This window comes from Festucalex cinctus, chromosome 1 (assembly GCF_051991245.1).
Source record: "Festucalex cinctus isolate MCC-2025b chromosome 1, RoL_Fcin_1.0, whole genome shotgun sequence".
In the NCBI taxonomy this organism is placed as follows: domain Eukaryota; kingdom Metazoa; phylum Chordata; class Actinopteri; order Syngnathiformes; family Syngnathidae; genus Festucalex; species Festucalex cinctus.
This window is the reverse complement of record NC_135411.1, coordinates 12,355,790-12,374,563: the sequence shown is the minus strand read 5'-3', so window position 1 is coordinate 12,374,563 and position 18,774 is coordinate 12,355,790. Positions and strand designations below refer to the sequence as shown.

Sequence of the window (18,774 nt, the reverse complement as noted above, 5' to 3'; positions counted from 1 at the left end):
TAGACAGCTCTCTGGTCTTCATGTTTGCGATATAACAAATGCAAAGTCAATGCCAAAAACGAGTACATTCTAATGTGTAATGTTTAATCAATCTGAAAGGTAACACCTGAGCAATTACAATCACCCATCAGTTACATGTTCCAATACTTTTGCTCACTCGAAAAGTGAGTGGTGTTCTGGCCTGAAATGAGTATTAAAAAAAAACAAAACAAAACTGGAATTCTGCGATTTAGGAGAAAAAAACTTGAATATTTGTGACATTATAAAGTGGCAAATTTGCAACACCAACAAAAAAAATCAACAAATTTCTGAGAAAACACCCAAAATATTTGCAACATTATAAAGTGGCAAATTTACGAGACAAAATTCTTTACAACATGGCCCTAATACGCCATTGTAGAATTCTGTGTAATTCCCCCATTTGTTTGTTTGTTTTTTTTTTTTTTTTGGGAACCTCTTCCCCATTATTTGCTGAAAAACTCAAGTAGTCATGTTTTTTGTAGTGATGTAACGATAAGGGAAATATCGTGATATCGTGATCTTAAAACTGCCACAATATCGGCGTCGCCATGTTCACAATATTTAAAAATACATTGTTGAAAAAGTCATGTTGATTTCCATTTGTGCAGTTCTAGCATCCTCTAGTGGCTATTTTATTAGTGCAATTTAGTTTTCATTAGGGATGTTTTGGCCTTCTATGCTAATTGTCAGATGAAGGGGAACCTAATTTGCTTCTGAAGCAATAAATGTGTGCTAGCATTAGCAAGTAAGTGCCTCAATATTGTTATTAGAGATTGTAGGTGGTTTATATGCATTGCTGTTATGTACAAAAGCACAATATTGTGCTTTTTTTAGTATGAGTATCTTTTTTTTTTTTTTTACAATCTTGTGATCTTTTTTTAAATATCGCCATTTTTTCGCTATTTTTTGTGCATCCAACATACCACAAAATAGCACCAAAATCCTATAAATAGGAATTGGACTCAATAAAGTACATTGAAGTAGTACAATTCTACTGAGACAAGCTTTGCGCTTTGAGAAATAAAATAATCACTATTTTTTTTAGGGTAGTATAAGTTGAGTTTGAAATGATACTAAACTCTTAAGGACCGTAGTTTGTGGTACAGTAGCTGTCCATTATTCTGGATTTTTCTCTATTCACATGAAGGCTTGCTCCCTACCCACACAGAATGGAAATTTGTCCAATTTTGTGTGCCTTTATTTCTAAACTTTCCTTCCTGTACGTCATTCTGAAACCAATTGACGTGTGCTGCCTGCTGCTGCGTGGATGGATGGAAGCCTTGCCGTCTCATATTTAAACCCATTAGCCTGTGTGCTTCTTACCCCACCAGGAAGGTCACTTAGCACTCGCTGCGTCATTTATGCAGCGCATGCTCTAATTACTTTCTCACTGGGAGGCCTGTTTAAGAACATTACAGCTTTTTTTTCCCTCTGTGAATATATCACTTTTTCTCTGAGGGAAATTATAGACTTCTTTTTCATTTGCCTCAGTCTACATAGCAAAAACATTTTATACCTGGATTGGATGATGGTGATTTATTGCATATTTGTTCAGACGTCATTCAACATTATCAATGGGGATCTTTTACTTACCAGTAATCAGGAGAAAAGTGTCTTTTTGAGAAAAGGAATTTATTTAATACAGGTTCGATCATTCTTAAACGAATGATGGATGATGTATCTGACTAATTAGGACATATCTTCTAATAGAGGGATGTGACTACGTGGTACAAGGGGGTGTCTATTTGAGGGAGGGGTTTATTCATCTTAACTCATTCACTCCAGCCATTTTTGCAGAAGCAATCCCCTTCACTCCCAGCTGCTTTACTGGATTTTGGCTGATTTTGCAAGGACCACAGAATATCGTGTTCTATTGCTATAAAAACATGGAACCTACCAAAAGAAAGATTAAAGTCTTCTTTCATCAGGGAAAAGTGTGTTTCTATCTGTTTACATTTTGCAGCAATTAGCATTATTCACAAATCTGCTGATTGTGGGAAAACAGCTTGTTTTCAAGATGGCCCTGGTTGATCTCTTATACTCTGCTGCCACATGCTGGCCGTTTTTGTAATTACTACCATTTTTTCAACCATTCTTTGGAGTTGAGAGGTTGCATCAAAGCCTTCTGTATGCGCTTGCATTAAAAAGAACCCATAAAAAACGTATAAATACGTCTTTGTGACACAAAACATTTAAAAATAGAATGTATTTATATGTTTTTGGGAGCAAATGAGTTAAGTGGATGGCACATCTGACTAATTGTATGGGAGCATATCAACAATTGTTTTTTGGTGTACCTAATGTTGTGTCCTGGTCAAGCCTACCTTTTGATAGTGACAGGACAGACGACACCAGAGGGGGAAAAAAAATCTGGAATAAAGGAGGAAAGGGAGATTAAAGCAAAGCGAGATGAAGACAGGTGATGTTGGCCGTGCTCCTTGATGTGTATGCTGGTGCAAAAAAAAGAGCCCCCCCCCCTCCCCCCACGTTGGACAACATCCCCCCGAGAGTTCAGATGTCAGCTGCGTTGGAGCGAGGCGAACGTGCTTTGAAGTGTGGATGCCTTTTGCTGTTTTCCAAACTGCAAGGTTGGCTGTTTTTTTTTCTTTTTTGTTTTTTTTTTTGCGATAAAATCCTTGCTGTGTTGTGCGCTTAACGACAACAACAACACTTCTACATCAGATCCCTCCTGCAATTTTGAACGTTGAAAGCAGAATTTGAGCATTTTTTAATGACCTTTGAAGAACCACATGAAATAAGCTTATAGCAGGAAATGAGATAATAGCAAAATCCACATATGATGCATATGTGCTTCCTTATTGGCCATGAGCAGTTTAGGGGTGACATTGCATTATATGTTTGTGTGTGCGTGCCAGCCATCATATCGCAGTGCCAGCTGGACAGAGCAGTCGGGGATGAGGCTGTGCTTTAGTGTGCCTTGATGACTTGGATTCATTTCATACCAAGCTAATAAACCAAAATAACCCAGAATTGATGACACATAATTATTGCTCTTTTTTTAAACTGAACACAAGGTCCTGTCAAAACTAGAACATCTGCTTTTCTTCTTGTACAAAAAAAAAAATAAAAAATGTTGACAATTGTTTTAGTAATCAAGTAATTGCTTAGTAATAATAATTTGCTAATAATAAAAATTAATTTAGGAAAAAATGGTTAAATACACTTTAATGCAAAGTGAAATTTTATCTGATTATTCAATAGAATGATTAATTCTAAAAATATTTGATAGTGACAGCCGTAATAATTACATACAGCAAGTTGTTCCGCTGTTCTCTGGTTGCGTCTGGAAAGGGATTTGGCATAATTACTGTGCCAACTGTCACTGGTAGGAGTCGAACCCAAACGCAGTTCATCAAATCATCCTAGTAATGACTTTTAATGTCCAACGTGAGAGTTCCAGAAAACAGGCTAGTCAAAAATTGAATTCAAATTCTTTATTAGTCTACTTCAAATTCTGCAAATTCAATGTCATCAAATACTTCGTCAAATTTTTCAAATTCAAATTCTTCAATTTCAAATTCTTCATTATAAAATCCATCAAATTTTTCAAATTCAAATTCTTAATCAAATTGTCTTTTTTTTTTCAAATTCTTAGTGGACTTCAAATTCTTCAAAATCAAATTATTCAAATTTTACAAATTCTAATTCTTCATAATTATCAAACGCTCCATCCATCCATTTTCTTTTCTTAACCGCTTGCTCCTCACAAGGGTCGCGGGGGTGCTGGAGCCTATCCCAGCTGGCTTCGGGCAGTAGGTGGGGTACACCCTGAACTGGTTGCCAGCCAATCGCACGGCACACAGAAACGAACAACCATCAAAACTCACAAGCACACCTATGGACAATTCGAAGTGTCCAATTAACCTGCCATGCATGTCTTTGGAATGTGAGAGGAGTACCCGGAGAAGACCCACGCAGGCACGGGGAGAACATGCAAACTCCACCCAGGAAGGCCGAAGCCTGGACTCGATCTTGCGTTCTCAGTAGTGGAAAGCAGATGTGCCAACCACTGCCCCACCATGCCTCCCAAACGCTTCATCACTTTCTTCCAATTCTTCTTGAAATTCATCAAATTGTGTTGTCAAATTCTTCTTGCGGGTTACAGCTAGGCAAAGAGTGAGTGAACGGGAAAGAGTTAAATAGTGTCTGATTCGAAACACCTGTGCGCCCAGGTGAGTTGATTGGCTAATGAGGTGGGCGTGGCTGACTGGCAGAGTGGAGCAGTGGAGCGATGAGTGGAGAAACATTGCCAGCACACAGGCGAAACAATGGAGCTGAATTGTGACACCAAAACAATCATGCGATTAATCTACTAATTAAAAAATGTTTCAGTCACAAATGGTCAAATAAAAAAGGCTATTGTTCAAGATATTTTGGGGCAAATTGTTACAGTGTGCAACTTTAATGTCCATTTACAACTGAATATTTCATCTATATGCTGGACGTTTTTAACTTTTTGTTTATTTTTATATCGTCGACTGAATCCTGGTGTTATTATAGATAGATTTTGCTCATTTCAGTGTCTGGTCAGTTTACAGTAGCTTCGGTTTTGAAATGAACATACACATTAGCCACCTGTGTTGATGTGTAGCAAGCAACAAAGCAAATTCAAAACAATTGCCATCAACTTGCTTTTCTGCTTCTCCTTCTTCTTGGGAGCGTTGCCATGGCGTACAGCTGGCGTGGCTGCGCCCGTCTTGCCTCTTCATTAGCTTGCGTATCTCAAAAGCGCCACTCGTCTTCACGCCTTCCCTTCTTTCTTCCTTTTCTTCGCGCCCTCCCACGCTTCCTCCCGCCACCTTATACGCTTTCTCATTCCGTTTCGTGCCCGCCACCGCCGCCGTACATCAGTGAACATACTGTTGACGTGGATTCACACCATTAGGATCTTTTAAAACTCTTTTACCGCCAAAAACGTTTATTGACGTATGCTAAAATCCCAATGAATGCCACCATAAACGTTAATTGACATTTACTACGTTTTTTCCCCCCTCAATGGTCTTGTGCAGCACTGCCTTGTCAATGGGGTTGTGAAATCAAAAACACCCACTAACTGGCCAACAGATGGCAGCATTGTATCACTTTTCAATGGGCTCCCCGGTGTATCAAATTACAGTAAAACATGACGAATCTGATTTGTTTCTCTTGGACCCATATGCTAAAATGAACAGGAAGTGAGCTACGAATTTTTGAATGTCCCATTTTTGATGATTTTTACTCATTTACAGGGGGCATACTTTTGCCCACTTCTCCTACACGTTTCATCTAATTTACTTCAAACTTGACCTGGACCATGTCAAGACCTGAGCCATCGACAGGGGAAAAAATCTTTGACTTTTCGGAATACTACATGATGAGGGCGGGGCATCAAATTTTGTGTTTTGCAATGAAAATGGATATGCTTAATAACTCCCCGGTACATGCTCCGAAAAATCCCAAACTTGACATGTATGTTTATAGTCAAGGCCTGACGGTATCTCAATGACAACATTCAGTTATATATGCAGCGCCACTTAGCCCTCGAGGCATAAAAAAAAAATACCCCACTTACGGTCTTTTTACAAAAATTGTAAATACGTTTCACAATGAAATATAACGTTTTCAAGGATGACTTGAATGATGAAAGCGTTTGCCACAAATCTAATTCACAGAGCGTCACTAAAGAAAAAATATTAGTGTCAAAGTCACTGATGTGAAGAAAATGTATCTTTTCACAAAAAGCTTATTTTCGCTTTATTTTTTCGATTTTTGCTGATGTCACTCAAATTACCTATGTTCAAATGATGATTACTAAAGAATGGAATAAGGTAGAAATGTACTTTTTTTTCCTAATAAAAGAATGAAATCCAATCTTTTATATGGTAGTCACCATGTTTATGTAGTCATGGCGCACAATATTCTGTTTGCCTTGGAAGATGAGTGAAAATGCTTGAAATCGGCTGGCACTGTGATTGTTTTTTTTTAAGTGTTAAGAGTTAAGACGCTCATGTTTGTTAAATCAAACAAAGATGAAATGGACCAAATATTACTTTTTATTTTTTTTTTTAAATTATTATTATTTGTTTTTAAACAGCTGCTTTGATAATGGCTATATTCCATGGCAATTTTTCATTGGCTTTCTTTTTTTGTTAAATTTGCTTGTGATGTCACCACATAAGGGTTCCAAAAGTTTGATCATTAACCAAAGGAAATGGATCTTCTGATGTAAAGCTTGCTACTTAGCACAATACGGCCCATGTGACAAAGAAGTGGTCAAAATACAACCCTTTCAACATAAAACAATCACGGCCATTGCGGCTTCCCACATTTAGATAACGTACACAAAAGGAGTCAACGCTCTTATCAGTGGTTATTGAATGTCACCCTCTTTGTCCTTTTGCTGTTTGTGGCCAATAGAAGCACGGCCACGCTTAACCCTTTATCTCGCATTGCAGCTCTTGCACACACAAAAACACACACACACACTTAGGGATGTCGTGACATCCTCACATCTTAATCCTCACATCTAGTAAATGTACGCACACACATACAAATGACACACCAGGCGGCATAGAGTAATGATTTTAAGAGGATAGAAGGCCATGAGAGACAATCGAAAAAGAGGATGAAAGACTGCAAAAAGCTGAAAGGAATGAACTACTGTACTGCATAATCACAATTGCATACATGCCAATTAAATAACATCTGCAATATCATTTGGGAAGTTATTGATTACCGGATCAATTAATAATTAAGATCTGTTTAGCGTTGTTTTGTTAATGTAATTGTCTATTTGAAGTTGAACTTGCTATACTAATACTAGATATACTGAATTTTACTTGACAATAAAGTATGTATTTCATTTCATTCATTCATTAATATATTACAAATAATACATTTAGATTTTACATTGTTTTAGGAATATTTTATAAAGGGATTTCGATATCACTTTTTTTTTCCCCCCAGATTGATACCTGTATACTCTATATCTCAATATAGCATTTTCTTTCAAATTGACAATTGGCAGTTTTTATTCTTCTAATTTCCAGTTCCTGATCGTAAAACGGTCACAAGAGGCTAGGCCACTATTGGCTGCCGTCGTCAGTATTGAGGCCTTGAAATGAGGCCCAATACTGATGCCTGGTTTGGTTACTCGCTCATCCCTAATTTTATACCATGACGAATATGACTGAAAATTAGGCTCATAAATGTTATATATCCTGGTGCAATCCTGGTGGTGGATCACCTTTTGCACAGTAAATCCTTATGGAATTTTATTTTATTTTTTTAAACTTTAGAAAGTGTTTCCCATGGCTCTTCTTCTTCTTCTTCTTCTACTACTACTTCTACCTCTTCTACAACTTCTTCGTCGTCTACTACTACTACTTCTTCTTCTACTACTTCTTCTTCTTCTTCTTCTTCTTCTTCTTCTTCTTCTTCTACTACTATTTACTCTTCTTCTACTACTACTTATTCTTCTACTTCTTCTCCTTTTTAATGGAAGACGAAGAAGAGCTTCCATTTATTTATAGTCTCGTAGCGTTATAGCTAAAACAAACTAACTACTTTCATTAGTAATGAAAGTAATTGAAAGCTACTTTTATTAGTGATAAAAGTAGTTTTCATATTTTAATATAGAGTAATAGTTTGTTTTACTTACCAATAATGGCACTGTGCATCCTTGTACTTCCGAAGAACAAGCAGCCATGGAAACTAGTTTTTAATTTCCATATCAAGGATTTACTGAGCCAAAAAGTGTTGGTGCTAATGCACTAGGATTGCACCAGGATTCTGGGTAAAGTAAGCCATTTTAAACTAAAATGAAAGACTTTATTTAACATGTAGTTATTAAGTAGACATTTTTCCCGTCTTTGTGTACTGCGGGAGGCAGAGCCCGCAGCTTATAATCAGCAGCTTGTTCTTCAACTTTTTACTGCCTGACGCGCTGGGCTCCGTTACTCCGTTTTTTTGGACGCTCTGAATAACCGAATGTCACATTTGAACAACATACGAACGGTCATAGTGAAGCATTGCGCTCGCAGCGTATTTCTGAAAAAAGCAAATTTCCCTTAAATAAATTTTTATATTTTAGTCTAATTTAGAAGGAAGAAAAATAGCAAGAAAGCCCACGAAATAGCAATATGAAAACTGCAATAGATTAGATTACATTTTAGATTGGATTAAGTTCTGCTCACAAATAAAAACCACACAATATCGTGAAGCCGCAATAACCAGCCCATGAAGTAAGAAGGGAACACTATATATGTATACTGTATACAATACATAATAATTAAAAAATTTTATTGACATAAAATAACTTATTTCATGCTAATTCCTCAAAATTATTTTTTTTCACATATTGCAACGTACTTCCTGTATACAGCTTAACGCAAAAATAAATATATATTACATGACCATATTGTTTTTTTTCATAAATGTAGGTTTTATTTTCATGCACTATATATCAGGGTTTATTTTTTCTAACGAGAGCAAGCAAGAACCGTACTGATTTTGAACGCTAGCCGAATAATAGTCCTTCCATAATGCTGTCAATCAAGCGCCACCCTCACATACGGCACACAAGCGAGTTTACCACAAGTACAGTCGAGCACGTGTGAGATTGTCACTTGAACCGAAACGCGCTGATCCTCCCTCGAGAGGCGTGACACCGTGTCCTCGCCGCGTCCTCCGCTCGCCCGCACGCCATCTGACCGCAGCGATGGCACGACAGCCTGCTTGTTAATCAGCGGCGGCAGCCCGGAGTCTCTTTGCGCCTGCCGTCTATTCTATTATGTGATGAGCCAAACGTTCCTGGGTCTTCTCTGGGATTTTAAAGGGAATATTGAGTTTGGGATCTTTGGCCTCTGTCCGGAGGAGAGCCAGAGAGAGGATGAACGTGCGTGTTGCTGTGCATTGCAGCTGCAGTGTTGTGCGCCACAGTCTCCACTTTGCTGCAGCGTTCCCTTTAATGTGGCTCTCTCCACTAAAATTATTTTTCTCAGAGACATTATTAGCATTATTAGCATTAGCGTAAGCCTGTTAGCTTATTATGCTCCACATTCTCCTCTTAGCTCCAACGCTTTTCTTGTCGCCCTCAGTATCCTCTTGACTAAAGTGTGAAGAATTAAATACAGAAGAAATTAAGTTATCCTGTTGCTTTGCCTTAGTGCTGAACACAGCAGTGTTATCCTCCAGTCTACTTTAACTCTTTGACCGCTAAAAACGTTTAATAACGATCAGTAGAATCACGACATATATTGCCATAAACGTTAAATAACGTCAACAATTTATTTTTATTTTTTTTCCTTAGTGCAACGTCTAAGTGCCTGGTCAATGGGTTGTGGAATCTAAAACACTCTATGGCCAGCAGATGGAAGCATTGTATCTCTTTTTGTCAATGATCAAAGCCTCTGTCATATCAAAATTTTTCTTTGATAATGTATGGCAGTAAAAATTTTCTTTCTGCCCTTAATCTCCTCTCCAGTAAAAATTTGTCACCTCAGTCTCCTCTCAGATAAAATCCATCTCCTTAGAGACTGAGATGTTGGCATCCTACCCTTATTAATGTTTATTAGCACTGAATATTGCAGTGTTTTACTCCACAGTCTCCACTTTGCTTGTAGCACCTATTTTCTTTCTGGCCACAGTCTCCTTGGACAAAAAGTGTTATGATATAAAAGTAAATACAGGGAGTTTTAGCTTACCCTGTTGCTATCCTTAGTACAAGATGCTACAGTGTTATGCTCCGCAGTCTCAACTTGGCTGCAGTGCTCCATTTCCTTACTGCTCTGAGCCTCTTAAAATGTGTCTCACTAGAGAAATGAATACAGGAAGAGGGGGAAAAAAACGACGTGGCTGTACGTTTCTTGCCCTCAATCTCCTCTCGAATAAAATCTGTCTTCTTTGGGATAGGATGTTTTCTTCCTTATCCTGTTGCTGTGCATCATGATGTATAATACTCCATAGTCTCCATTGAGGTGGAGTGTTCTATTTTCTTGCCCTTAGTCTCCTTTTGAATAAAGTCTTTCCTCTTATAGACAGGATAGATGAACTTCCTTCGACTTTTGCATTGCAAAGGCACTGGATGCTGTTGTACTATACTCCACAGTCTCTACTTTGCTGCAGTGCTCTATTTTCTTGCTGCCCTTAATCTCCTTTTGAATAAAGTCTTTCCTCTTATAGATAGGATAGATAAACTTCATTAGACTTTTGCATTGCAACGGCACTGGATGCTAATGTACTATACTCCACAGTCTCTACTTTGCTGCAGTGCTCCCTTTATTCCTGCCCTCAGTCTCCTCTTAAATAAAATCTGTTTTCTTAGACAGGACATGGAAGTCCTTTCTGGAAGTACAGGACACTGCAGTATTACTTCACTGTCTCCACTTAGTTGAAGTGTGCCATTTTCTTTCTGACCTCAATCTCCTCTCGGATAAAATAGCTACCTAGCTACTCATTTCCTTCCTTGCTTTGTCCACAGCACCTTTGCCACCTTGCGTTATTATCATTTAAAATCAATAGGGCTCTTGTCACGACCTTTCGGAATAATGGATCGCTTGATAATTGCCACCACGAGACGCGAGCATGTCTGGGTGCTTTTCTTTGAAAGATTTTCCAGGATATCACTAAAACTAATGACAGGAAGAAGGTGGTGAGTGAAGAGGGCAGTTGGGACTCTTTACATCGAGAGAATGTAACTCGGTTAGGGTCGATCACTCTTCAGGTCGTTCCGGCGCGTTGATTGGACGAGGCCTCGGCACGGCAAACTCGTCGATACTAAGTGGATTATTAACTGGCGCTCACGTGCGCACTTCACTGCTTTAATGCACAAATCCATCAAGGCAGGATACAAGAAAAAGGCCCAAAGGAAAATGACCATCTTAACGGCTTTATCGTATTGTCTTTGCACTCTGCTGACTTTTAAATGCGTGATGAAATGCTTTGTTTCATTTTCCCATATGCACGACTGCGTAATTTTGATTCCAACGCCACCTTTGAATGTATTTGCCATTTCCTTGGCTGGGTTGTAAGCTATATGAAAACTTTACTCTGCTTCCAATCAGATTGCTCTTCTGCTGATTCTATCCATTAGAGGGCATATTTGGCATTTGCTATGATATGATCTGATGTATTATCGAGCTCCAGGCTGTGTGCGCTACAATGAATAATTAGCATCGGAACCCTCAGCACATGATTCAAATATGTCAAGTAACATATGGTGTAGCTTCCTCATCACGTAATTAACTAACTTAACACACGCTGACATCAAAGACAATTTGGAGATTCTAGGAATGTGTGTTCTAAAGCCAGCCATTATTACTTAGATTTGAAATCTCACTCCTGCCGCCGCCGCTCGTTATTCGTAGTCGTAGTTTGGCCTGACTCCCTTCTTTCTTATCTTTCTCGCTGTGTCCTCAGTGGGCCGCCTGTTGATCGAGTTCAGCTCCCAGATGACGATGGAGCGCGTGCAGCGAGAGAACCCCAACGTGACGGAGGGAGGCCGCTACACGCCCCCTGACTGTCGGCCTCGATGGAAGGTGTGCGTTTTCAACACTATGGCTTGTAAAATTCGGATTCGTCGAGTAACCGACAAAAAAAAGAAGACCAATGAATCAATTATTAAAATAATATTTATCTAATAAAGTCTTGTGTTCCATGCTCAAGGTGGCCATCATCATCCCGTTCCGTCACCGGGAAAACCACCTGAAGTATTGGCTTCACTACCTCCACCCCATCCTGAGACGGCAGAAGATTGACTACGGCATCTACATTATCAATCAGGTAGGAATCACGACACCTCGAAAGGGGGACCTCTCACCTGACTTTGGTTATACTGATGGATTTGGAATGGTGTATGTGTGTGTTTTATTTTTAAATGATACTTCTTCCATCTGAGCTATTTCCTCCTCATCAATCCCCTGTGGGACAAACCTTTTGGCTCCGCCTGCACTGTCGATACTACTACACTGTTTTCTCGCTATCTGTTGAAGTCTCATATTAAAATATGAATATGAGTTATAATTTTATTTAAATATATATAACAAATGTGGAAACAATGTATTAAAAATAACTGATTATAGGTAACAAACAAACCATGTGTATACATTTCATTTGCTTTAATTATATATTTAAAATGCAGCTAAAACAATGTAAATTGTTTGATATTTTATTATTACGTATTATTTTTTTAATCAATCTAAGGAGAAAGATTATGCTCATGTTCAAATTTGGTTACGTGAATAAATGTACATAATAAAATAACTGAATTTAATTAACATTAAATTAGTTAAGTATAACTTACTTAAATTTATTTGAATCACTGTTATTTGTACTAATTTATAACTGTTGATTATATTTTTTTTAACAAGAAATGCATGAAAAAAATCGTATATCTTAATACATTCAACTAAAAGCTTTAAAGGATTTCACATTTATGTTATTTAATCAAACAAGTCGTATAAGTCATTTTTATAAACTTTTTTTAATTGAAGTATGTTTTTATATTATTGAGTCCATAATCAGGTTAAATTGATTGTTTTCGTACATCAGATGTTTCTTTAAAAATAATTACCGTATTTTCCCAACACCCACCTGGTGTAGATTTGTTTTTGTTTTTTCACAGACTATAAGCCACGGATACATACCTTATGTTGTGAAATTATATACTCTACTATACATTAGCCGCACATTGGCCACAGGGGTCAGAGTGCAAGGAAAGAGTAGCAGCTTATGGTCCGGAAAATATGGTAAGTGAATTATTAATACTGCCAATTCATGATATATTGACAATTCTATATTTTCCAAAGTATAATGTCACACAAACATTAATAATAATATTAAGAATATATGCAGTATTAAAAACAAAGACAGGCTTCTGAGGCAGGCAAGATGTCAGTGGTAGCTTTGGGTAACGATTTCTACTGTGTCCGTGCTCTCTTGGCCGAGACGTTGCGCTGCGCCTTTAATCGCTTCCCTGCGGAACGGACCTTTTTGGTTCCGCTTGCCCCGCTGTGTCTGCTCTCGATACGCTGCTGTTCTCTTTTTCCGGAAGCTGTAGATGTGCCAAATGGTCTCTTCTGTCCCAGCAGGCTTTATTGTCTCTTCTAAGGTTGTTACTCTTATCGTTGTTTGTTCAATCTGAAACATGTGAACTCGGTGATGAAGTATCGTGTTGTATTTGTGTGGAAATTTTGGCCAACATGAGTAGTTATTGCAGAGGGACGGCTGTGCCCTTTAACCAGGCTGACTGCACCAGAGTTTGTGTTTGTTTTTTTGGCCATCATCTCTCATCGTGTGAATTGGAGAAGAGCCCAGAAGCAGAGAGAGACAGATGAAAACGAGCCAACCTGCGTTAGATCAGAGCTTTACTTTGATCCGGCCTCCATATATTTATATTTATTGATTTGGACTATCTAATCTCTGTAGCTGGATAGCACATCCAGACGGGAAATTTAACTCTGGTCTTTGAATAGTTGGTTATGTCCATTGCGTGCAACCAATGTCCATACTTTTTTTGTTTTTATGTAAATCCAACTAAGTTGTTGGCACCCAAAACATTTTGCAATATAATATATGAACCATGAGTACAGTTAGCGCCCCGGGCCGGGCCAGCCGAGGTGGGCTGCGGACTCACTTCGTGACCCGTCGGCCACTTGAGAGTTTACAGCAAAGGGGAAAAAAATTCCGAATAATAAATCACGAGTGCCAAAAGTATGCATTCCTTTCGCTGTTGAACTCTCAAATGGGCTTTGACGGTCAGCAGCTGACACTTCCGCCTACCAAAACAGTTATATGTTGAGACCACTTTAGGGACCCTGGGTAATTACAAGTTCAGCGACATCCAGCGATTATTATTTCAAAAGCTTGGCAGCTCTCCAGGCCTAGAAATCACTGGGAGAAACCCTTATAGGAGCCTGAATAAGACAAAATATATACCACTTGGGAACGTAAATAGCACCTAGCTGTTTCTGTTTCAGGGGTTTATATGGTGAATTTGTACACTAAAAGTAGCATAGCGTATCAGTTTCAAATCATGCGTTCGTTTATCTTTCCTATCTGTTGTTAGCATATTTTTCATTCTAATGCTAATGAAAGCAAAGCCTATTTAAATATAACAGTCATTTTTCTTATCTACTTGCCATCCACTACCACACAGATAATCAAACGTGTAACAAATGTTTGGAAAGAAAATTGGCACATTTGTGCAGTTCACCACAGAAGAAGATATTGATCCTCCTCCTCTTTCTTTTTTATCCTCACCGCAGAGAAAGTACATGGTGGAATTGATGTTCTTTTTTCCAACCTTTGAGTCTGGGATGCAAGGGAAGTAACTTGACACATAGTGAACTGAACCAGTGAGTGAAAAGATATTTGAGCCATTCATAATTTAACATGCCCGCTCCCCAAAAAATATTTTAAAGCAGCCGAAAAATCATTTAGTTACACAGACTCGAGGGGTGAACACCAAAATACAATGTACAGTGGAAGCTTTAACGTTGGGGAACGTATGCTTCTAAAGTCTGGCAGGACTTTGGAGTTTGAACCGCCTTCATGCGTAACCTCAGGTTACCTCACGAGACCTCAGTTCAGGGGGCAACAGCCGAGCAGGTAGGGTGGCTAGTGTGTGATACAAAGTACATGCTAGCTGCTTGCACTACCTTACACTGACAGGCAATGGAGCACATCAGTGCCCTTGTTTATGCTAGCTGCTAATCCTAGCCACAGGTAGATTGGCTAACATCATTGCTGTGTAATTTTCGCGATATGCTATGCTAAGCTATGAGACGCAGTATTCCAGAGGCCACCGCTAACCTTCAAAACCTTCCAGTATCTGCTTTTAAGTGTGCTGCTTCTCCACTGATATATCTGTCTTAATATTCCGCATCACTTCCATTGTATTATTAGTTGTGTTGTGGCTCTTTGTTTCCTTCTGTCTGCAGTTAATCTTTCAATCCACAACTGTAATATAAAAAAAAAAGGACAAAAAGACGTATTATAATAACATCAGCAGTGTTTGAGATTGCCAACAGGGATCATTTTGTGTAACAGACTTTCGAGCGGGGGGAAAATAATGTTAGTCGTAATTGCTTCAGAAATAAGTCGCCCACTTATTGCCATTACCACCTGAAGGCTTTGAGATGTGTTTCCAAAGCAAAGTGGGGATAAGTGGGACATCATGTGACCTTCATTTCCGCCTGTTTAATGGAATAGCGTCACCTCCTCAGACAGAATTATTTGAGTCAGCATACAGTGAGCATCTTTGTTGAGTTCTGAACAATTATTTAGCATATTTCAGTGCCACACCTGAAGTTAGCCGATAGCGCTAAACGCCGGTTCACTGGCTAGCTTGTCAGTTGTGACACGTCAAGCGCAATCCGTTAGGTCTAAGACAGAGTATTTCATTGCCAACACTTACATTAGCCGCCGCTAGCCACAGGTAGCTCAACCCAGTGTATTATTAGCTGTGAGATGGCTAGCACATTGAGTTAGGTGTGAAATGGATGATTTCATATGCTACTGCTAACATTAGCGACTAACCTTAGCCTCAGGTAAATTGGCTAAGATGTTATCAATTGTTAAACTTACAATTTCAACGGCACTGCTATTGTTAGCTGATAACGCTAGCAGCAGGTTCACTGGTTATCTTGTCATTACTTGTGAGGTTTATGAGTGCCAACACTAATGTTAACTGAAAGCCACATATTGACTGAATAGCACATTCTTAGCTGTAAAATGGATTATTTAGCGCCTCTTCTATTGTTAGCTGTTAGCGCTAGCCACAGGTTGAATGGTTAGTTTGTTTTTAGCTGTCAGATGAAGTATTTCCGTGCCACTTGGAACAGTGAAAGCTAACCTTAGCCAAAAATACATTGACATTAGCTTGAACATTGCTGACACTGGCTAGTGCATTGTTAGCTATGAGACAAAGTGGAGTATTTTAAGTTCCATCACTAAGGTTAGCTGCTAGAGATACACTGGCTAGAGCGTCAATAACTGACTGATAGTATATCAGCACCAGCGCTATCATTAGCCACTAGCACAAGCCTAAGGTAAATCAGCTTTAAAAGTTTAATTTACATGCACTGTTTGGCAACAAAGTTGCAGGCATCACTTTTTCAAACAAGGACGCCGATGATGGATTTCGATGTGTTCTATAATGCAGCAACGTAATTTGATAAAATCATCCTTGACCTTGAGCTTGTTTTATCTATTACAGTCATCTGCAATAACTTTTGAACACAAAGATGTCAGCAGCGATACAAAACACCCCATCTTTTTAAATATCGTCTTTGTGAATGATTCATATCGATTCAGCAGGTGTGCTTTGAATCTCTTGCTATTACTCATATGCTACAAAGAAAACAGAAAGTGAAGAATTGTGAGGAAGGGACGAAGTCGCTTTCAAGAAAACATCGGCGGTGTAACAGATGCCTCTGTCAGTCTCTTGTTCCCGTATTTATTTACAGTATTTGTCCAGTTGGATATGACATATTGTTATTGACTTCAGTGGCTGCTTTTTGTTTTGTTTTGTTTTGTTATTTGGAGATTGATGTGATTTATTTGGACTTCTCCACAGGCTTTGAATGTGCACGGATACTCAGTTTTAGACAGGCCCTGAAATATGAGGTTTTGAGGTTACAAACAATGTGCAATCAACTAGTTTGTTTAGCGGTGTAAGAATACAGGGTCACATGGCGCACGAAGATATGTTCTGTTACCTACCGTACTGTACTTTGTGTTTTTAATTTGATTGTTTTATATAGACTAAATAGCATATATATGGTCCACAAGTGTTTTTCATTTCATTTTTCAATAGCAAAATTTTGTAATTGTAGTAATTGTGGTACATTACTATAGAAACGCAATATGGTCATAAACCGATGACCCCTGTATAACGATAAGGAAAAATCCCAGCGACATGAACCAGAAGCATACAAAGATGTGCTGCATCTTTATACCAAATACGTTATAAACGATAAGCGGTTTTAAGAAAATGGATGAATTCAAGACAGTTTGGATTGAAATCTTAATGTGTTCTTTTGGTGAACCATGATGGTTCCATCCCAAGTATAAGCAGCGGCAAAAGACCTTAAACACTTAATGGCGATAGCTGCATGAGTTAAGGCTATAACTTGGTCGTAGCAGGGTGATGTAATGTAAACCACGAGTGAACGCAACCAAGAGGTGAACAAAGGACAACGTTGGAGGACATTCAACAGTCCACTGGGCTAAGTGGACTAAGTACAGCCCTGTGGGACACCAGAGTGTAGTTTATGAATGGCTTAGGGATGGGCTTGTGTGGGTTATGTAAACTAGTTGTTTTTTTTACTTTGATCCATGGCTGTATGGTAGAGCACATTGTGTATTAGTCTGCGTCGGACTCAGGTTCGAGGGGGCCTACATATCCCGGTGGCTCACAGACTAATCCTGTTCTGTCTTCTCCCCAAGTCCTAAAAACATGCATGTTATGTTTCTTTGAAGACTTTAATTCCATATGTCCGTGAATGTGAGTGTGTTTGTCCATATAGAGGATGCACACTATATAAAATGGATGGATGTTTAGCACACCAGGAAGCACAGTCAAAGGTTCTGGGTTTGAATCTCGCCTGTGGAATTCAAAATGTTTCAAGATCTCTCAAGCAGTAATACAACCTTGTTTGAAAGCACTTGAATAAAAAAAAATTAAAAAAAATTAAAAATAAAAAGTTTTTTTTTTTTTTTTTTTTTAATGGTCATCTTACTGAAAATAAGCAATTAGTTCTTACAAAACATGATTTATGTTGTGTAGTTGAACAAATACTCTGTTTTGGCCATGGGCAAACATTTCAGCGACCACTGCCGTGACAGCTATAAAGCTCTCCAAGCGCTTAAATTAATCATGCCCATACACAGCAAACCTTTTGTTGAATTAATAACAATGCGTGGTGAAGAGGGTGGAAAAATAAGCATTTAACTGTAACTTTCTATGCTGAATGTCTGTAAACGTATTTTCTAAGATTTATGCTCTCTGTGGTAATCAACACACAAGACCTGTGTGACCCTGCTGTGCTGACCAAAGTGTTATTTTTTGCTTGAAAGCCATTCAAGAAGAAAATGTGCCAAGACGACACAAAAGCTCTGCGAGGCCTTATTTGCATTTGCAGTTTATAGGTTGGTGAAAAATAAACACGGGCTGCTGCATGGGCATAAGAGCTATGTGAGACGGAGTATCTGGGAGTACTACTGCTAACATTGTTAGCTATCGTTAGCTGCTAATCCTCATGGTATGTTGACAGGATAGTATATCATCTGAGACAGGTATTTCAGTGCTCCTTCTGACTTTAGTTAATAATGCTAGCAAAATTCAAATTTTAGCCGTTAAGGCTAGCCACTCGTTCGTTGGTGAGACGGAGTATCTCGGAGTACTACTGCGAACATTGTTAGCTATCGTTAGCTGCTAATCCTCATGGCATGTTGACAGGATAGTATATCATCTGAGACAGGTATTTCAGTGCTCCTTCTGACTTTAGACAATAATGCTAGCAAAATTCTAATTTTAGCCGTTAAGGCTAGCCACTGGTTCGTTGGTTGTGTTACTAGTGAGATGGAGTATATTGCTACCACTGCTAACATTAGCCATTAACCCGTAGTGGATTGGGTACCACGTAATTAGCTCTTGTAAATATTTCAGAACCACTGCTAAAATTAGCTGCTTGCGCTAGTCAAAAGAAGAATGGTTAACTTGTAATTAGCTCTGAGGCAAGAGTGTTTCAA

The 18,774-nt window shown here is 38.7% G+C and overlaps 1 protein-coding gene across 3 annotated transcripts in view; it reads left to right on the top strand.

Annotated features, from left to right (window-relative positions):
* The window catches only part of b4galt2 (UDP-Gal:betaGlcNAc beta 1,4- galactosyltransferase, polypeptide 2), a 95,942-nt gene that overhangs the window by 47,752 nt on the left and 29,416 nt on the right, over window positions 1-18,774 (top strand). For all 3 annotated transcript variants that reach the window (XM_077517172.1, XM_077517162.1, XM_077517163.1), the window contains 2 exons: window positions 11,440-11,558; window positions 11,686-11,802. In XM_077517172.1, coding sequence (XP_077373298.1) covers window positions 11,440-11,558; window positions 11,686-11,802 — 236 coding nt within the window. The remainder of the gene's footprint in view (window positions 1-11,439; window positions 11,559-11,685; window positions 11,803-18,774) is intronic.